The 16,430-nt window shown below is 34.1% G+C and overlaps 1 protein-coding gene across 1 annotated transcript; it reads left to right on the top strand.

The window, feature by feature from the left end:
* The first annotated feature begins 4,417 nt into the window (after positions 1-4,417).
* On the top strand, positions 4,418-15,589 carry LOC103031189 (carbonic anhydrase 4). The gene is made up of 9 exons (XM_022669253.2): positions 4,418-4,492; positions 5,638-5,710; positions 5,822-5,848; positions 5,951-6,124; positions 8,186-8,337; positions 8,441-8,533; positions 10,890-10,962; positions 12,107-12,270; positions 14,792-15,589. The coding sequence occupies exons 2-9, from the start codon at positions 5,638-5,640 to the stop codon at positions 14,990-14,992; spliced, it is 957 nt and encodes a 318-aa protein (XP_022524974.2). The 5' UTR covers positions 4,418-4,492; the 3' UTR covers positions 14,993-15,589.
* The last annotated feature ends 841 nt before the right edge of the window (positions 15,590-16,430 follow it).

Below are 16,430 nucleotides of genomic sequence, written 5' to 3'. Positions count from 1 at the left end.
CCTACAGTAATGTGTAAAAATGTACTTGTAAATAAAAATAGTTCCAATTTCCTCAGCAGAAAGAGTGCAGTGTGTGTGGTGTGAACATTGTATTCCTTTAGCTGGACCTCTGCCATAAAGACAAAACATCTAAGCATTTTGACTTGCAGTACTTACACAATGCCAAAGGGACAATGCATTTTGGGGGCACTGATGATTTGTTTGAGAAAAGAAATCAGTTTTGACACATGGGTAAACTGTTTTTGGAGCGATATGAGCAGTGATGAGGATCCATGTAGTTTTGCTGCACCGTCCAGTTTATTTTGACAGATGGACAAAATTAATGAAAATGTGCCAAAGCAATTGAGAAGGATCTATGCCATTTTTATGGTACTGACTATTTATATGGGAGAAAGACTTCATTTTGAAGCAAGAATGAACATTTTGGGAGACATATGACATTTTGCTGGTTATCTGAAGTGTTGTGAGGAACTGTAAGTCTGTTTGGCCAATTTACCTTTTAGTTATAGGAATGTCATCTCAGTTTCAAGAAATGAGCCAAACCAATTGAGAAAAACTGTAAGTACAAATCTGTACTTATTTTTCTTAGTGTGTAGAGTCCATGAAAACATGAACATATCAATCTTGAATCTTGCTTATAATATAAGCTCTGGTGGTGTAATTAACCGTGTTTTTATTGTTTGAGGTGTTTATAAGTGTTGAGTTTTAATAGTACATTATAAGTAAGCACAGCACAGCTTTTAAAATAATGCTGAATTAGATTAAAGTGCAGCAGCGTGTAAAGACTGGTGTTTATTCCGCCTGGGCTGAATTTGAAGTTTCTCTACTGCGGTTTATAGCACTCGATAGGTGGCATGAGCTCAGCAGCAGGTGAGATAATGAGAGCAGCTGAAGGAGTGATGAGAGATGAGTTAATCTGAGGTGTAACCAATCAGAAGATTCCAGCAGGTAATTAGAGACAGTACACACTGCTGATGAGCGATCGAGTGCAGGGAGCGTATCACTTACACACAGACAAACCACTGAATCAAATTACAGCCGGATGATATTTAATAACGCTGAGAATCTTCCTGTACAGCAGGACCAGCTAATAATCAGGCAAAACCAGCTGATCCTCTGTTATCATCACTTACATAACATAACATCACTGTGATTAAGACTCTAAACTGAATAATCATACGAAGTTCATTCTGCAAACCATCACAATTAACTATACAAAACAAAAAATAATGTGACTAATCTCAATTACACAAAATAATAATGAAGTGTGTATAAATTGTTATAAACTATGCACATTAAATAAGAATATATTGATATATAACATGATTAATCGTGATTATAGAATTTAGAGCATTTATATGCAGAAAATGAGAAATGGCTGAAAACAACAAGTTCATATTCATAAAGTTTTAAGAGTTCAGAAATAATCAATATTTGGTGGAATAACCCTGGTGGTTTTTAATCACAGTTTTAACCATTCATCTAGGAATCATGTTCTCCTCCACCAGTCTTACACACTGCTTAAGGATAACTTTATGCTGCTTTACACTCCTGGTGCAAAGATTCAAGCAGTTCAGCTTGGTTTGGTTTGATGGTTTGTGATCATCCATCTTCCTCTTGATTATATTCTAGAGGTTTTCAATTTGGTAAAATCAAAGAAACTCATCATTTTTAAGTGCTCTCTTATGTTTTTTCCAGAGCTGTACACATAAAACAATGTGACTAATTGTGATCAACTGCACAGTATGTAATTGATTACAGTGATCTGCACAAAACATGACTGATCACAACAGGCTGTACACACTACTGATTAAACACGATTAATTTCACACAAGCATGAATGTGATTGTGATTGACTGCATCAAATGTGATAGATCACAGTCAACTGCACAGAAAGTGTGATTAATCACAGCCAACTGCACAAAATATCAGTAATAATGAGCAACCACACAAAATGTGATTAATCCTAATCAACCGCACAAAAGGTCACACATCTAATCATTTGCAAAGATCATTGTCAATAACTGTGATCAAGTGCACGGCGATTGTGATTACCTTCACAAAATTAGATTTTTGCTATTGTGTCAAAAGGCGGAGAATGTGATTATTCATGATCATCTTCACTGAATGTGATTTATTGAAACAAACCACACAAATCTAATCATGCATGATTAACTGCACAAAATGTTATTCAACATGATTAGATAGATAGATAGATAGATAGATAGATAGATAGATAGATAGATAGATAGATAGATAGATAGATAGATAGATAGATAGATAGATAGATAGATAGATAGATAGATAGATAGATAGATAGATAGATAGATAGATAGATAGATAGATAGATAGATAGATAGATAGATAGATAGATAGATAGATAGATAGATAGATAGATAGATAGAAATTTAGGACATCCAGCAGCGGATATACACAGTACACAAACGTTACTAAAGAAGGAAAAGGATTAGTTACTAAGGAATGATTCATTGTGATTGCATAAAACAAGATGAACTGTTATTAGTTATCATAAATGGCATGGGCGTGTTGAATCATATTGGCTGACATATTGGAAGATGTGATTCATCACAGTTATATAATTATGGGCGGCACAACATGAGATTTACCACAGTGGGCCGCGCAAAATTACGAATCGTAATTAATCATATCTAACAGCACAGAATGCGATCAAATGTGATACGCAGCACAATTTAATGTGATAAATTACAAGTTTTAAAGCAGTTTCATCACTAGGTTGGTTAGGCAGGTTAGATTACAGGTTACAGTTTTGGCAGGAGATATTCTGCGCTTGTTTTCACTGGTCAAATTCAAAAAAGAAAGCTTACTTAATACAAACTGGGTGTGTGAGAGTGTGTGTGTGAGTTTCGGTGGCGGGGTCAGGTGAACACACTTGTTTCTTTTTCGCTCTCTAATCTCAACCTGAATCACTTAAAACAAATAAACAGACAAAAATATGGCAGCCAATTTCATGACCCTTGTGAAAAGGACGTATACTTAAGAGCATTAAAAGTATGTTTTAAATTAGGTAAAGAATAATAAAAGTATTTTTTTTCTATTTCATGTATTTATGAAAATACACATTAAATATACTTTCTCTGCATTTCCATAAAATGCATTTTTAAGCAATATGCTTTTAAGGAAATGTTGTGTTGTAGAATAGAAAATATCTATATAGTGGCATTAAATACTGCTTAAAGTGCATTTTAGTTTTTTTTTTTTACAATATAATTAAAGTGTATTAAAAAATATGTTTTAAAAACACACTTAAATCTACTTATGTTTACGTATAAGTTATATGAAAAAAACCCCACTCAAAATCACAACTTAATTTTATGTTGTATTTGAATATAGATTAATTACAATGTAATATGAACATGAAATATACTTAGGTTGCCATAAGTTGTTCCAAAATTGTACATTAAGTATGTATTTAAGTATGTATTAATTTAAATGCATGTACTTGTTCATGTTAAGTATACTTTTAAAATAGATTTAAATGCACTTTCTTTTACAAGGGGTATTACATGTGTTTTTTAAGTACACTACATTTTTTCTTTCTAAAAATAAAGAAGCGGGTGAGGGAGCAAAATTGGCCCTGCTCCCTCCTGGTGGGTAGATGGCACTCTTTCCACACATCACTCCTAGGGTGATGTCCGTAGCACAGGGCGTCTGTGAGCTGATGTATCAGAACCGAGTCGCTGCGCTTTCCTCCGAGCGTTGTTAAAGCTGCATAAGCAGCAGCTCGAAAAGAAGCGGTGGCTGACTTCACATGTATCGGAGGACGTGTGTGTTAGTCTTCACCGTCCTGGTGTGTTGGGGCATTATTAGTGATAGGGGGAGTCCTAAAGAGTGGGTTGGGTAATTGGCCTTGTAAATTGGGGAGAAAATGGTAAAACATTAGAAAAAAAAAAATAAATAAAAAAAAATAAAGATAAGATAAATAAAGATACAACTATCAGACAGGAAGTCTTTCCACCTTCCGTCAGGGTGGGTACTCCTTGTTTCCAGGCCCCTATCTATGCAGCATCTACAGTTATACACACAATTCATCTAACTAACTAACTAACTAACTATTTCTAACTTTATTTCCTTCACTATTTCACTATTCCTCCTTGGTCTCCTTTAAGCCTTGTTAATAAAATGTTTTGTCCTGAACTTCTATGGTCCTCTATTGCTAATGTACATCAATATTTGTAAGTGGCTTTATGTAAGTATTTGTAAGTCTGCTATATGTGTTATGTAATGTTATGTAAAATATTACAGGAATTCTCCTGACCGCTTGTAGCGTTCCTGTTCCTCAGTGATCATATGGACTGATGTGGGCAGGGGCAGATCAGGGCTATCTGATTAAAATTCCACAGTCCTGCAGAGTCAGTGACACACCCCCCGTCTCTGAGGTGTATTAAAGCAGCTGAAGAGCCTTTAACAGTGTTCTTCTCACCTGCAGACCTGAGAACATCACAGCTTAAAGGTAAGATCATCTTCATCATCCACTCCTCAGTTCTAATCTCTCTTCACTGCATTACAAACCTATTTTACAGCTTCAAAACTTTACTACTTTTTTAGTTAAAGCTCAACTCGTCATATATTTGTCTAAACCCTTTTTTTGTTGTATTTTGTACACATAAACTTTTAGTTAGACATTCTTCTTCTTATTTTTTGCATGTATTATTTTTCTCTCATCATGCACTTTTATTCCAAATAAAATTATTATTAATTCTATTTGTAACTTTCATGTGTTTGCAGATAAAATTATTTCTAGTCATGTTTTTTAAATTGTTTTATTATACCACATAAAACAACAAAATTACTTTTTACTTCTAATGTTTTAAACTGTCTTATTTTGTAAATTAATATTTTTAGCTTAGTTTTAAAAATTACTTATCATACTATATCTTGACATATTTTAAATGTATTATAAGTTAATTATAATTAAATGTTAATAAGTTTACAGTTAAATTGTTGACTTGTGTGTTTTAATATTTCAGTATATTAAAAGTATTTCTATTTGTGCTTTTAATTATTGCCTAAACTATCCAGATTAAAGCTTATCTTGTCACATTTTTAATTTATTGTAAAATTAATTATAATTATAATTACATTTTTAATGTGTATTAAGTTATAAAAATATAGTTTGTCATAACTGTAATAGTTTTTTTATTTGTTTGTTTGTTTGTTTTAAAATAAAATTACTCAGGCTAATATTTTAATTGACTTAATAAAATTACTTTGCATGTTTTATTTTGACTTTTTTGTTCCAAATAAAATGATTAATTATTCTATTCTATTTCTAGTCATACAACATAAAACGACATAATTACTTTTTACTTCTATTGTTTTAACTGTCTTATTTTGTAAATTAAAATTTGATTTAAAATGATTTATCAAACTATATCTTGACATATTTTAAATGTATTGTAAGTTAATTATAATTATGTTACTAAGTTTACTGTTAAATTGTTAATAATAGATCATGATCATAATTAGCATAGTTTTTACTAAGACTTTTAATTGACTTATGAATCCAGATTAAATTACTTTGCATGTTTTTTTATTTTTACTTTTTTATTGTTCCTGATGGATTTTCACCCAATCAAATTTGTTTTTTTTTTTTAGATGAAAGCCCAGTTCTTCACACTTCTTGCAGTGTGTCTGCTTCCCACTGTTATGAGTGAAGGCTCTTCAGCAGGTGAGTTATTTTTACTATCTAATATTCTTACTGGTTGGTTATTTTATTTATTTTTGCATGATTTTACATGTAAAATGATTTTAATGAATGTATGCATGTGATGTTTTTCAGATTGGTGCTACCATCTGCACACCTGCAGTAAGTGTTGATTTTTTGCTTCTTAAGGTTTTTTTCAGCTGATTTAATATGAGACCTGTGGGTTTTTTGTGCATCGCTCTGATTTTTATCTCATTTTTTCAGATTACACCACATGGTCACACACAGTGGTGGAACACTGTAACGGCACCCAGCAGTCTCCTGTTAATATTGTGACCACTGATGTCCAGGAGGACGCCAGCCTGACTGCCTTCAACTTCACTGGGTTTGATGATAATTCCACAGTCCTGCAGATTCAAAACGCAGACGGAAAATCAGGTGAGGATTTCTGCAGTTACTGTTATTTACAGGAGGCTATTTATGGTTAATTAAATTTATAGAGAGCTTATAATCATATTTTATTGCAAGAAGGACAGGCACACAATCTAAAATTTGCCTCTAAAGTGCATTTTAGTGATGCTTTTTCAACCATAGGGAAACCAATAGGGTTGGCTAGAATCTTCAGTATCAACAGTAGTCTGTACTACACTGTCAAACATGGTGTAGGGAGTATTAACTGAACTACTGTGTCAATGATTATTTGAGTGCAGATCGGGGTAGTAGTGTAAATTAGAGGTGGGTGATACAGGGAATTTTGGTATCGATCCGATACCAAGTAAATGCAGGGTCAGTATTGTCGATATTAATACCGATACCGATACTTTTTTAATATATTAAGCTTCATTGATCCAAAGGATCCTAAAGACCTAGGATAAAATTTTGCTAAACATTGTACGAGACAACGAAATAACAAAATACTTTATCACAATTAACATTTTTGTTTAGAAACAATGGAACAGCAACTAAACAAAGTTTGCCTTAACATTAGAAAAAAAAAATATTTTTTGAGGTACAAAAGGAGCAGCCACTATACAAAAAAAAACATCCCCTCACTAGATTATTTTCTATTTTTTTCTTTCTTTGTTTCTTTTTTCAAATAGAATTGTTCTTAGGAAAAAACAATGAAAAAAGAAGGAATTTTCTTCCTTTCAGTGCAATTCTATTTTTTCTTAAATATGTGTAAAAAAAATATACTAAAAAAAGAAATACTCAGGTGGTGTCTCTCTCCATTCCTGTTGGCTGTTTGGCACCACTGAGACACTAGTCCTAAAAAAAAAAAAAAAGAGAGAGAGAAAAAAGCTTGAGTTTTGATCTTTTTACACGAGTATTGCTCAATACCAATACCACTGTTGGTATCGATATTATCGATTTTTGGATCCATCCGCCCACCTCTAGTGTAAATTACAGAGTATACAGAGCTCTACTTTCTGTTCACATTCAGAGGCTCTGGCCTTGTTACACTGTTTATGGCTATATGGAGGTTTAAAGGAGAACTCCAGTGTAAAATTGACTTTGGGTCTACAGTATTTATTAAAACATGATAAAAAGTACTTATATTTGTTGAATAGCTATCCTCTCTTCTCCTGCTGCTTTCTGACATCCAGTATTCTGTGCACTTTAGAATAAGTGATATGGGGCATATTTTGCCCCTTCAGATAAATCACTTTTTCCACTGTTATTCAGGCTTTAAGTAGCTCTACACTTCAGAATCTCTAGAATCTGGAGAGCCCTGACCTTTAAAACAAGGCATTTAGAAATTTAAAACTGCACAAGAAATTTATTAAAAGCCACTGTTTACATCCCATAGCGTGGGTAAATCTCTGGATGCCACCTTTTTAAATTTAAGTCCCAATAAGTCAACCATTGAGCATGAACGAATAGGTAGGGTAGTTGAGCAGACTGCAAAATGAATTCCTTGGAGAGGCATGCTGAAATGAATTTCAGCTGTTGCTGAAAATATCTAGCGATAACTGTCGATATTAGAATGCAAAGAACCAACAACAAATTAAATAAACATTGCTCCAAATGATTTACTATTCGTATTTTATGCTCAGCGGTTGACTTATTGTGACTTAAATTTAAGATGGTGCAGCCCGTAGATTTACCCACACTATAATGTAAATATATATAGTAAACAGTGGCTTTTAATAAACTTTTTGTGCAGTTTTAAAGCTCTAAATGGCTCGTTTTGGAGCTACTTTGAGCCTGAATAACAGTGAAAAAAGTTATTCTAAAGCCTGTTTAGGCAAAATGCACAAAATCCTGTCTCTCAGAAAGCTGTGGGAGAGCGGAGGTGGGCTATTCAACAAAGGAAGGTATTTTTCACCACAATAAAAGTGTTTTTTAAAGGTTTGGAAGTGTTTATAAAATATAAAAAGATTGTTGTGTTTCATCACTTCAGAGGACCACATTTTAGCAATTAATGGAAAAATATGTTTAGGCTTTAGTGGCTCTTTAAGGAAAATTAGACACTGATTGTTGAATGCTTTGCCTCCACAGTGAAGGTAGGTCTGGACGACAGTAAGATGAGTGTGTCTGGAGGGGGTCTTCCAGGCGTATACAAGACCCAGCAGATGCACCTTCACTGGGGCAACGGCAGCTCTGCACCTGGATCAGAGCACACTGTGAATGGCAAACAATATCCCATGGAGGTAAATAAAAAATGCGAACAATAAAAAACACTGGAAAAAATGCAAAAAAAATCGATTTAACTCATGTTCTTTTCTAATATCTTTGCTTCTCTCTCTTTCTCAGCTGCACATAGTTAACATGAAGTCCACCCACCCAAACATAAGTGTCGCTCTCGGGGACTCAACAGGATTGGCTGTTCTTGGTTTCTTCATTGAAGTAAGTAGTTTTTGTTGTCTCAATTGTAACATTTTTCATTGTGAAGACTAGAAAACCTCCCTCTGGCAATGTGTCTTGATGGGGGAAAACTAAATATAAAGCTGAATCAGTGTTTTAATTAATAACGTATGGTGAACAAAGAAAGAAGCTAGATAAATTGATTAGCTAGGAAGATAAAAAGGACAATAAATGTAAAAATTATATGTGTATAAACATATCCTTCTTCACCAACAACCCAAACGTATCCTTCTTCACCAAAAACTCATATTTAAGAGCATCTTTTGCTGGAGAGTAAACAGCTGGTCTGAAGTTCATGCTCAGGTCGAGGAGGGTTAAAAAAAAGACAGGTGGTTTGCTTTTGCTGTTTTTTTGCAGCTATAGCTGCACAGCTACACTAAGAGATGCAGTGTGGGTACAAGAGAGAAAATTCATCAAGCAGCGTAAAATCATAAAGACGCATAAATTCAGATTTGATTGTTCACTTTGATGCTGTCTATGCATGTCTATGGATTGGATACATATCTGATTTAGGACCACATATGAAAGTGACTCAAATCTGATTTGAAATAAGCCATTAAAAAAAAAAAACAGATCTGAGCCACATTAAGCAAAAAATCAGATTTGGGTCACTTTAGCTTGGTAATGTGAACGTAGCCTTAGATTGCCCACAGTTTTGTAGTATAGCAGAGGGGAAAGCTGATTGGCTGAGCTGCAGTAGCAGCAGTGTGCCTCTGATAGCGGTAGTGAGATGCAGATGGTTGGATGTCAGCAGGGGGGCGGTGTTATTGATTAATTGACTGATTTGCATATTGTGATGCGTCTGCCTATATAGCAGTACACAGCTGAACCTGAGAGGGCGCTGCAGAGGAGGAAATTACCAAAATAAAAAAGTGTTTTTTTTAAAGGTTAGGAAAGGTTTATAAAAGATTTAAGCAGGACTGGTATGTTTTACAACTTAAAATGAACACATTTCAGCTATTAATGGAAAAAAATATGGTTTAGTCTTTAGTGCCTCTTTAAGGCAAATAAATAAAATGTTCTTTAAAAGCTGAATCTGGAGACACAATCATGTAGCAGGGGTGTGCCATATCGTATCGTATGCGATAATATCATCAACATCAACAAATTTTTGAATATCGTGAAAGATATTATACCCTGAAATATATATCGTGCCATTATCACATCAGGGTTCTACTTTTTGATGTTTTAAGCAAAAGAAAAAATCAAAATGTCTCATTTCCTATTATATATCTTCTAGAAACCAGAGATTATATCTGTCCAATATCATTTATTTTACTTTAATCCTGGAAATTTGAAGATATTTGGAGTTCTGTTACAAATCTGCAAAAATTCTTGATTTTTTTAATATCTCAGTTAGAGGTGTGCAATATCATATAGTAAACAATAATAAAATGTAAGTTTTGTTTTGTTACAGTAGTGTATTTAAAAAAAAAATTCATATCGCTAAGAGTATCGTTATCGCGATAATACCATGAAATATCGTGATATTATTTTAGGGCCATATTGCCCACCCCTATCATGTAGTGCATACTTTTGGTGTCCCGATTATCCTCAACTTTATGCGTTATTAAAAATATATAAAAATATATATATATATATTCTTTCCACAGAAACATTTCACTAGGAAATGACTTGTTAGCTTGTAAAATTTATACATATGTTTAAACAGTGTACAGCACACCAAAAATAACAGAATAATAGATTTCAGCCAGGAGAAAAGCAGCAGATCTGCATTATATTAAGTGAGTAATCAAGCCGGCCCCTAATTCTTGATCCAGAAAGAGAAAATGAAAGTGAATGAAGCTGAGCTGCTTTTGGCTTCAGGGTGATTTACGTTGTGTACGTTAATGGAATTTAATCTGATAAGCTTTAAAGGCTTTAAAGCCTGTGTGCTTCACTGACAGTGCTAATATTTATGCGTGGGTGTAGCTGTTACTGTTGAGCTGACATGAAACTGGCAGGGATGGCACTTTTTATAACGTTACATCTCCAGTTCTACCACATCCTAAAGCTGTTCTACTGAATTAAGATGTGGTGACCTCTGGAAGCAACCCAGTCTCACGCTGTGGCGTGATCATATCTGTGGCATTTAAGTGATGACTGATGACTGGTATTAACACATTAAAAGTGTGACAAGAAAACACTCCCCTCACTATTCTCACTATACTTCCTCCACCTTCCTAATTACTGCGTGAGTGTAATGAAGATACACCTGTTCAGAAGGATCAGAACAGTAAATGCTGAAATAACTGTGCGGTGGTGTCGTGTAATTTTGAAACTATTCAGAAGTGAGCCGAGTTATTAATTAATGTTCATTATTTCTGTCTATTTTCAGGCAACCAATGACACTGGTTATCCAGAGAGCTGGAAGAACCTGACGTCCTACCTGTCGAGCATTCCTAACAAAGGTACAGCTCCAGTTACTGTGCAGCACACTGAGTTAGTATAAAAACACACACACATTAATTAATTTATTGATTGATTAATGATTGCTCATGAAGATATCTCAGACCCACCAATATAAAAAAAATAATATATACAGCTCTGGAAAAAATTAAAAGTCCACTTCAGTTTCTGAATCAGTTTCTCTGATTTTGCTATTTATAGGTTTATGTTTAAGTAAAATGAACATTGTTGTTTTATTCTATAAACTACAGGCAACATTTCTCCCAAATACCAAATAAAAATATTGTCATTTAGAGCATTTATTTACAGAAAATTAAAAATTGCTGAAATAAAAAAAAGGTGCAAAGAAAATAAGTTCATATTTATAAAGTTTTAAGAGAAATTAATATTGGGTGGAATAATCCTGGATTTTAATCACACTTTTCATGCATTTTGGCATCATGTTCTCCTCCACCAGTCTTACACACTGCTTTTGGATAACTTTATGCTGCTTCACTTCTGGTGCACAAATTTAAGCAGTTCAGTTTGGTTTGATGGCTTGTGATCATCCATCTTCCTCTTGATTATATTCCAGAGGTTTTCAATTTGGTAAAATCAAAGAAACTCATTATTTTTAAGTGCGCTCTTATTCTTTTCTAGAACTGTATATAAGCACTGCAATTTAATACAAGATAAAGGTCAATTTATGTGGGATACTGTACCCCAAAGTTAAATGATAAAACAACTATAAACTGGTAACAACCTACTTTTATGCCATTTTCACACGCGTAGTTAATATCGTCGCTGTCCAGTGAAAAACACTTATCTTCATTTTTGTCGATTTTTAGTTTACTACATAATTTGAACTGACAAATTATCCCTTACACTGTGCCCAAATTTCCTGATGAATGGACCAATAGAAACTCTTCAAAATGACCTGAAATAAACTCTTTTTACAGGTTAAGAAGTTTTTTATCTCTCCTGTAAAGTTGTTGTTTGAGATAAGTGTTTTTCATTGGACAGCGACAATATGCTATAGTCTGAATATGTTTTTGATCTCGTGGAGTTTTGTGATGATTACTGAATTCTAAATCTGCCCAAACTTCAGCAATTATACCATGGATTAAAATGAATGAGAGTTAAAACAACCCTGTGGTTTGTTTTTAGGTGACACGGTGGACATCATGTACCAGTTCACTATGGACAGTCTTCTTCAAGGGGTGGACAGGACTAAATATTATCGCTACCTCGGCTCCCTGACCACGCCCTCCTGCAATGAAGCTGTGGTGTGGACCGTCTTCAAAGAGCCCATCAAAGTCAGCCAAGACTTGGTAAGTCTAGTGAGACCTACAGACAGAGACAGAGATTTGTTTTATAGATTAATGTTGATATTTTGTGTGATTGACTACATTTGGATTGACCAGATTATCTCAATCTCAAAAATGTAATTTTGCAGCCGAGCTAAGTGGCTACTGTTGCTAACAGTCATGTTTTCTATAAAGCATGGGCCTGAAACTCAAATGACTTGGCAATATGTTTAAGTAGTTTAACTATGCAATGACCTCACATGACTCACTATGACTGCATTATAATGGTAGTATTTGTAGTCCCCCTAAATCAGTCATTTACTCTTGAAAAATATAGCGAGTTTAGACACTCACAAGTGTCAGTGAAAATTAATTCTCATACTTTAATGCACAGCTGACACTTGTATAAGAAAAGTGTGTTAAGTATATATTTTTAAACGTATACTTAACATGGAAAAGTACATACTTTTTAAAATTAAAATGTATACTTAATAAAATACATACTAAATTAACTATAACTTTTGGCAAGTTAAGTATATTTCAGTTGTAATTAAGCTATATTTTAACACAACATAAAAGCAACATAAAAGGGCCTTTTTCGTACGACTTCTGCAAACTTAAGTAGATTTAAGTATGTGATTTTTAAAACCTTTTTTAATACACTTGAAGTATATTGTAAATGTCTTACTTTGCATATTGATGCACATACTGGAAAAAAAAAAAACACTAAAGTGCACTTTATGCAGTACTTAATGCCACTATATATTTTTCCTATTTTTAAGCATATTGCTTACTGTGGTAGCGCATGTGTGGTCAAAGTTGAACCTACTGCAGGGACTAAACAGAGCACAGCTGATGGACTCGTCTCCACCTCACAATGAGCACTGTGAGATAGCTTCATACTTCCATGTGTAATGGTGCTTTAGATTTAGTTAAAACGCGCTTGGAATCCCAATTACACGATGCATCAGCTAAAAGACACCCGTGCAGACTATCATTACACTGGGAGTGATTTCTATCAGCCCCCCTAGAGTGTGCAAGGCCAATTGTGCTCTCTCTGACTCTGGCTGCTGATGTAGGCTCTTTTTTTTTTAACACCTGAGGGGCTAAGCAGGTGTATCAAGCAGCCTTGGACCAGACGTTTGAGAAGGAGGAATGGGACTTGGCCTGGCTTTTTATAAGCCATTTTAGTGACTTGTAGCTGTAGTTCACAATCCCTAATCCCCCAGGTGTTGCAACTGGTGTCGCAGATTTTCTCATAGTCATTAAGTCACGACTCCTTTTTATATAGTACAAACCAAACAAAATGTATTTTTTGAAAAATAGCCTTCAAAAACCCATTTAAACATACATATGCATGCAAAGAGAATTTATGAGCATTTTAAAGACACTGAGGAGGAACATGACAACTGCATGTATAAAAATTACTACAATATTATAAATTAAATATCAAAACTTCTCTGTACATTAGAGTACATTAGTAAGAAACTCTCTCTGACTCTTTTTTCCCCAATATAAAATACGAGTACAAAATCAGATGAGCATTAATTATATGTGTCTGTGACCCACTTTTGGGTCCCGACCCCCCGGTTGAGAATCGCTGATTTATCCTGTTTCTGAAAGCTTGCTGCCCTTCACATTTATTGCTTTTCCTTCTTCCAACACACCTGATTCAACTTATCAGTCAGTTAAATCAGTTCTTTTGTTCAGTGTGGTAATAGCAGGATACTAGTGCTGTGCGATATGACGATAAATATTGTGGGGACGATAGAAAAGTGTCCCTATCGTTTCTACAGTAATTTCATCAATTATTCATGCCAATATATAAAGTAGGCTACGATGAAATGTATTGGCGTGGTCACTTTGCATAAACTCGGTTTATATAAGTGATAATAAAGTAATCTTCACAAAAAAAGCTTCATAATGCTTTACGTTATTTTGTCGGTTTGCGACATGCTTTACGTTATTAAACTCATGAGAGCTGAACAATGGAGACGCATTGTTCTTTTGAAAAAATAGCTACTGCATCTAACTCATTCATCTGTTTTCATTTGATACATATATATTGCTGCACTAAAAGGTAGTAATTCTCATTTGTGAAAGTTGGGTTTAATGTCACTTTGAAATAAAGTTTGAAAAAAGTAAGCAATGATATTATTTTGTCATATTTTTCGAATAGAATAACTGAAAAAATACTTAAATGTGGTATATCATGATATATATATATATATATATATATATATATATATATATATATATATATATATATATATATATATATATATATATATATATATATATATATCGTTATCATGAAATAAAAAAATTCCATATTGTGATATATAAGTTTTTCCATATCGCCCAGCACTAAGGGATACTACAAAAATGTGCAGGACAGGGTGCCCCCGGGACCTGAATTGAGAAACACTGCCCTTGTTTTAAAAACTAAAGAAGCAAATTAATACACCAAATATGTCTTATCTGATTAATTACATTTTAAATGATGGTCTACAGATTACTGATTATTTATTCTCTCCACCACCAGATCAACCTCTTCAGCACCACCGTGTACATCAATACAACAAACCACCCACTGATGACCAACACCTACAGGGGAGTCCAGCCCCTGAACACCAGAGTGATAACAACCCAGCGTTCATCAGCAACCACACCCTACCACACCCTGTCCATCAGCACCACCACCACCGCTGCACTGCTGCTCTACTCTCTACTGAGCTGGTTGTAGTGTGCAGTGATTGGACAGAATTTTGCTTCTATTGAGGAATGAGTGTCTAGTCTAGACCTACGTCTTCACCAAATAGAGGATCCACTAACTGGACCAATACTTAATACAAAATGATCATCATGTTGTATGAAGAGATAATGAAGCCACTGAAGGTTATTTTTGTAATGAAGGTTCAGATGATGAATTCAAACTCAGGGAGAATGTGCTTTTTATGTGCAATGTATCTGTATTAAATAATTTACTGATGTACAAAAAGAGTAAAATGTTTGGTGATATGTATTTATTATATATGCCATGTTTTCTTACTATTGTAAACAGTTGTTTCTATAAAAAAAGAGAATAGCAGGACATTGTGCTGCATTAACAGGACAAACTGAAATTGTGTGTGTTGTAATAATCACTAGTATGAATAAATGCCGTTTGAGCTGTTATTTGTGAAGAAGAAAAAAAAACTACACTATGCAATCCAGACAGACAACAGTTAGAAACATTTTAAAATAAAGATATTTTTACACTAATAACAGTCTTTACAAGGTCATATGTTACTTTACAACATGTGTAATAATGCCCTGCTAAGTGCAGTTCAGCCACTGAACCAGTCTAAACACAAAATCCAAGGAAATCAAGGGAGCAGAGTCTGGAGGAAGAGTGGAGAGACACACAGTCCAAACTGCTCGAGGTCTAGTGTGAAGTTTCCACAATCAGTGATGATTTGGAGAGACATGTCATCTGCTGGTGTTGATCCACTGTGTTTTATTATCAAGTCTAAAGTCAGTGCAGTTTTGTTTTCCCACAAAATCTTACAGCACTTCATGCTTCCCTCTGCTACTGACAACTTTTATGGAGATGAGGATTTCATTTTCCAGCAGGACTTGGCACACTGCCCATATTGCAAAAAATACCAGCTGGTCTTATATAATATTCTAATTTTCTGAGACACTGACTTTTGGGGTTTAATTGGCTGTAAACCACAATCATCAACCAATCATAATCCAATAAGCCAAATCATAATCAACGCAATTATGCTCTAGCTATGGAAAAATATATTAACTTTATTTTTTGTCTGTAATCCACTCAAAACAAGACTCTAATATTTGAATATAAAACCTATGTAAAATACAATTAACTAAGAAATTTAATTGCTTTTTTAATGCCTATTGCATTGTAAGCAGTGTTTAAGATTTGCATTTGAGATTTGATTTCACAAACAATTCCTAAAAATGTTATTTTTTTGGTCCTGAATCACATAAAATGAGTAAAAATGAGCTTGTCTTAATTTGCCTTGTTGGTTCTAGTGCTACCATGCCCTAATGCTTGAGTTGCTGTTGTTTTCCTGTGCAGTGTGTGGGGTTAAGCTACTGTTTCATTGGCTGGTTCATATTCATCTATTCAGATGGAATAAATGTCCATTGTAATGGACGCAGTGTCTGAAAGGTTT

Source organism: Astyanax mexicanus, chromosome 15 (genome assembly GCF_023375975.1).
Source record: "Astyanax mexicanus isolate ESR-SI-001 chromosome 15, AstMex3_surface, whole genome shotgun sequence".
Taxonomy (NCBI): domain Eukaryota; kingdom Metazoa; phylum Chordata; class Actinopteri; order Characiformes; family Acestrorhamphidae; genus Astyanax; species Astyanax mexicanus.
The sequence above is the reverse complement of the archived record's forward strand: the minus strand, read 5'-3'. Positions and strand labels throughout refer to the sequence as shown.